The 5,622-nt window shown below is 49.8% G+C and overlaps 1 protein-coding gene across 1 annotated transcript in view; it reads right to left on the reverse strand.

Annotated features, from left to right (window-relative positions):
- Nucleotides 1–5,622, reverse strand: part of B4GALNT3 (beta-1,4-N-acetyl-galactosaminyltransferase 3) — a 56,113-nt gene that overhangs the window by 17,895 nt on the left and 32,596 nt on the right. The window contains exons 13-16 of the mRNA XM_025198809.1: nt 5,053–5,132; nt 1,727–2,747; nt 401–472; nt 3–62 (exon numbers count right to left, since the gene is read on the reverse strand). Coding sequence (XP_025054594.1) covers nt 3–62; nt 401–472; nt 1,727–2,747; nt 5,053–5,132 — 1,233 coding nt within the window. The remainder of the gene's footprint in view (nt 1–2; nt 63–400; nt 473–1,726; nt 2,748–5,052; nt 5,133–5,622) is intronic.

A 5,622-nucleotide genomic window follows, 5' to 3' on the forward strand; every position in this document is an offset into this window, starting at 1 on the left:
GCCTCCCTCGTAGCCGGTCCTGCCGCTTCTCCACATTCACTATGCGCTGCAGCTGGAACCTCCTGCAGGGGCACAGCTGGGTGAGGCACATTCCCCACACCCACATCACCTCTTTCCTCAGGCCTGCACCAACCACCCAGCCTCCACCCCCCACCCCCCCGCCAATGTCACCGTAGCTGGTTCCTCTTCCCAGAACATTATTAATCCCTTCATTCTCAGTCCATAGCTTTGCTTCACCCATGTCAGATGAGGTGGGGATCTTTTTTCATCTCCTGGCCCCATCTCTGATCACTTGGGATTAGATCTGGGGTCCCAGCCAAGATCAAAGAACTGATGATGGAGAAGTAGTAAAGACCACACAGAAAATAGCTGTTTTAATTAAATAAAATTATTTTAGTGCTGGGAAGATGGATTTTCTTTAGTATTTTCATTAATGGCCTTGGCACAAGAAGGAGGAGTATGCTGATGAAATCTGCTGAGGACACAAAGTTGGGAGGCATTATCAATATGGAAGTGGATAGAAAAATCTTATAGGAAAAAGATCAAATGACCTTGAGCACTGGAGTAAGAGAAAAGGGATGAAATATAATAGCAGAAAGTGCAAAGTCATGTACTTAGGCATTAGCAATGAGAATTTCTGCCCTAAGCCAGGAGCTCATCAATTGGAAATGACAGAGTAGAAGGACTTAGTATACCAGCTGATCACAGGATGGCTATGAGCCACCAATGGTATGAGGACTATGATAAAAACAAATGCAATCCTAGGACTCATCAAGTTTTTACCAGACCTCACCTGCCATGCCCTGTACAATTCTGGTCACCCAGGTTTTGGTTGAAATTCATCTTTCTTAAACAGGTACAGAGAACTGTTACCAGAATGATTAAGGGAATGGAGGATCTCTCTTCTGAAAGGAAACTGTGAAAGCCTGTACAAATGAATAGTGAGCAGAGATGTACCCTTTCTAAATGTATCCAGGGGGTAAGTTTCTGGGAGGGGAGAGAAGCATTTAAGGTATAAGGTAACACTAGCACAAAAAAATGGGTATAAACTGGCCATGAATAAGTTTAGGCAGGGAATTAGAAGGTTCTTAAGTATCATAGCCAGTAGGGTCTGGAAAAACCTTCCAACAGCTGGCAGAAATCTAACCAGTTTGTGACTGGGATTATATGCTGTGGTTGCTTATGAGGCAGGGAATGGTACTTGAATGAGGAGGTCCATTCAGGGTCTACATTCTATGTTGTTAAGAGGTGCTGGAGTCACAGCCTCAGAGGCATCAGGTCACTAGACAGAGCTGGGTAGCTACAGGTTCATCAGCGTGCCTTATTTCTCTTTACAGCTAAAGGTTCAGATCAGGTCCTATGTCCATTCAGTGCTTGGCCCTTCTGAAGAGACACAACAAAAGAGCCAGCGAGGAAGCTGGTTTTCACTGTGAAAATGGGACCTGGACTGAACGTCAACTCATTTGACACCAACCACCAGATATCAACAGTCAGCCTCTATTGGCCATGGCTAGACAGGACCTGCTATAAAAGACTTTATGTCCCACTTGCAGCCTACCCTGGTGTTCAGCCCTCACTACATTTCCTAACATGGTACCTTCAACACTCAGGGTTAACTCTCTTCTTCCTACCAGCTCCTTACTCTAGGCTACGGTTCCTATGCAGTGTGATACAGTAGCCCAAAGGAGGGAGGGAGTTCAAGGAATTGCAAGAGACAGTGCCTTACCCTTTGTTCTTCTGGTTGAGCTTCTTTAGGAAGATGTGTGTGACCTCCAGGGCCTCCCTCTCTTTGAGCAGCAGGTTCCCCGATGTGTTGCACTTCAGGTCAATCCAGTCTGTTCGCAGCACATGGAAATCCAAGATGCTTGTGCTGAAGGTCTGTTCCCAGTTCACTACTTGGTCAAACACTGGCATGTAGTCAAATCCTTCCTCCTCCCCCTCGACTTCTCCTTCGATCTCTTCTTCTTCCTCTGCTACTGCTAGGTCTACAAGTTCATGCCTGTCCTTTGCCTGAGACTCTACTTGACCCTTCTCCACATCCGCATCAATGCCATCTGCCACCTTCTGCTCAGCAATATATGACTCCACTTGGTTTAGCCACTGTGCTTGGTAAAGGGTCTGTTTGCTGAGGCTGGCAGCACTTACAGCTCTTCTGCTGGTTTTACCAGAGACTGGGCTTTGTCTCTTGGCTTGTATGGTGCCCGCTGGTTGGTTCTTGGTGTTAGTTGAATTGAGATCTCTCTGAGGAGGCCTTGCCCCTCTTGGTATCCTACCACCTGAGTCCCTAGATCCACCAGGAGAATGCTCCGAGGCATCCTGAGGACTTGTGCTAGAGACAGGACCTGGGTCTCCTATTCTTTTCTTGATGAGTGGCCTTCCACGGGTGCTCCTGGCATGCTGAGAAGGATATTTGGAATTGTCCTTGACCCCAGTTTTTAAGTGAGGCCTCCTCATGGGTGGGTTTCTTTCTAGACTGGTTTTGTTGATGCGTTGGTTGTCTGAGGTGAGGGTAACTGCCTTCATATGGGGCCTCTTTCTTCTTCTGTTTGGGACTGCCTCCTTCACATTGCCATTTGTGAGTGAGAGGGGCTTCCTATGCCCCTGGAGAGAGTAGTCATTGTAAACATCATCATAGCCCATCAGTATGCTGGGGTATGCCTTGCCCACTGCCAGCTCTGCCCCCTGCTTGCTGGGGTTTGTGTCCTGGTCCATGTACTGAAACTCATCAGGGTTCCCTTCCTCATAGCCTACAAAGACAATCACAGTTACACCTCTGACCTCTCTGCTCCCTGGGCCACACAAAGGGACAGGAAGGGAATAACTGCTCCATTAGTCCAGCAGCCAGTCCATTCTATTAGGGGTGCACTGATAAAGATTTTTTTGGCCAATACCGATGGCCAATTATTAACGAGCCATATTGGCTGATACCGATCCAACTGTCAATATGAAGCCCAGCAGCTTATAGAGCAGCATGTGGCTGGTAAGTCTGTTGGGGAGGAAGGGGCGGAGGGAGGGAGGGAATTGGGGTGGGAGGGGCAAATTGAGGCCTCTGCTGTGAGTGAGGCTGGGGCTGGGCACAGGACAGAGCCACAAGCAGCTCAGCTGGGGGACATGGGGGGTGGCTTCTGCCATTGCACACATCCCTGGGGAGCCTTGGGGGGCATATGCCCCCCAGATCTGTGCACAGGATGAGGGCAGGCTGCTGCTGCTGCAGGCTGGGGATGTGGGTAGTGCCAGGCTCTTCTTGGTAGGAGGGGCTGGGTCGGGGCTGTGCTCAGGGTGAGCGGTGGTGGCAGCGCTGGAAGGGGGGGCTACCACCCCATAGCCCCCCCTCCCAGCACTGCCGCCACCCAGCCCAAGCACATCCCTGGCCCTGCCCCCCTGCCAGGAAGAGCCCAGCACTGCCCCAGTCCCCAGCCCACAGTGGCAGCGTGCCCTTGCCCTGCACACAGATCTGGGGGGCATATGCCCCCCATGGCTCTCCTGGGGGTGCATGCAATGGCAGGAGCCACCCCACCCCTGCGCCCCCGGATGTGCTGCTCACGGCTCTGTCCCACACCCAGCCCCAGGCCCACTCCCTCCCTCACCACAGAGGCCTCAATCTGCTGCCTCCACCCCTTCCCTCCCAACAGACTTACCAGCTTGACACTGCTCTCCAAGTTGCAGGGCTGACCATATGCATGCTGTGGCTGCGCATGCACACAACATTTATTGATGACTTTATTGGCCACATCAGCGAAAAAAAGCTGATTGCCGATAATGTCAATTTTCCTTTTTTCAAAGCTGATACAATATGGACTAATGTATCAGTACACCTCTACCTTCTGTGCATCCCCTTTGCGAGGAGCATACTTTTGCCTGTTTTCAGTCACTATCTAAGTTGGAGTGCTGGGTACTCTGTCCACTACAGCCACTGGGGCTTCTGGGGAGGGAAAGCTAAGCTCCAGTTTGTACTAGTCACCTTGATGTTTATGGACCTATCCCCTCCGACTCTGCCACGGCCCTTAGGCATGTGCTGCTGAGTGCCACTTTGGCTGATCCAACCTGCCTGGAACTCAGCTGTAATGTCCTGCCTATGGCCAAATTGTGGGCAGGAAGTGTAGCTCTCACTGCAGCTGCTACAGCCTGCTTGTGGCACATGGTACTGGATACCATCCAGCGTGGCACCTCCCACAGGGCTGATAGCAAGGATGGAGGGCCAGGTACTGAAAGGAGCAGGGAGGAGGTTGAGGGCTAGAAAGCATGCAGCAGGGTTTGACAAGCATCAGGCTGCTGAAGCCCGAGCTGTCAGCAGTACCCTTCAGCAGCAAAAAATCCATCCTTTCAAGGCCTTAGGCAAAATTATTAGAAAAGTATACAAATCACCCCACCTGCAATTTCACAAAACTTCCTCTGGGCCACAGGTGTGGTCTCTGATGTGTGTTGGCAAAGGGCTGTTCAGCATTCAAGTGACCAGCTCTCAGGAAGCAAAATCGAGGGCACATATCCAGATGCTCCACAGACATATGGAACCAGGAGTAGCTGACTCCCCTTCCAGTTCTGGTTAGCACAGCTGCCATAGTGTGAGTGCTGTGGACAGGCTACATAGCTCTGCTGCTTTCCACTCAGAAGACAGCCCATGGTTGCTTTCCAAACCAGAAAGGACAGCACTGTATTTGTGTGGAACTGTGGCAGAGTTAATTAACATAGCCCTGTTCATGCAGCACTGAGAGACAGAGATATTTAGCCTGTGGTGCTGTGGCTACCTCCTGACCTCAAAGCAGCAAAGCTATGTCACTGTAGTACCACGCACAGTTGTTTTACACCCTCTTAGCAAAGGAGGCAGGGCCTTACCTCGCAGGTTTTCAAACCTGGGATGAAAGTTCTGTCCCAGGGAGTCATTGGGGACATAGGAACACAGCCCCAAAATTCAGGACTGTCTTGGAAACTCTGGGACAGTCGCTTGTTTTGCCCAGAGCATGAAGTCAATAGTTTTTCTTTTTGTCGTTCCTGGGGATTGCACAACATTGAGAGACAGACAGAAAAGTCTGCCTGTCTTTCACTCGTCTTTACCTGGTTGCTCTGTTTTCTCCTCAGACTCCAGATTTCTCCTCTCTGGCTGGTCAATTTTCATATATTTATAGAATCCAAATCTGCAGAAGCAAAGACACAGTATAGGCACAACTACATGTGGCTGTTTCTCTGCTGGAAGACAGATCATGGAAAATGCCATTTCCTTCCCACCCTCTATTGACATACAAAACACTGCTTCCATGATAGCATCACATCATTATAATTACATTACCCTGACTCTTAGCAGCAACAGGTCCTCCCTCTCCCACCACATCAGGCACTCATAACCTGTGTCATCCTCTCTCAAGAGCTTTGAGTCATCACTCCCTACTCTGCTCAGTCAGTGATGCCTTTGTCATTGCCTATTATGCCAGTTTCCTTTAAAAAACCTCCCTGCTTTCTCTCATACTCTTCCTCCCTACAGACCAGAGAAGGGTTAACGAAGCACTCCCTTAGGCTTCCCCTAAACCCTTTCCTAAAACTCATCTAACAATGTGCTGAAGATGCTTCTTACTGTGATAATCACTGTCATTGCACTATTACCTTGCTCTTTCCTTCCTGTTTGTTGAT

This window comes from Alligator sinensis, unplaced genomic scaffold, assembly GCF_000455745.1.
Source record: "Alligator sinensis unplaced genomic scaffold, ASM45574v1 scaffold87_1, whole genome shotgun sequence".
Classification (NCBI taxonomy): Eukaryota; Metazoa; Chordata; order Crocodylia; family Alligatoridae; genus Alligator; species Alligator sinensis.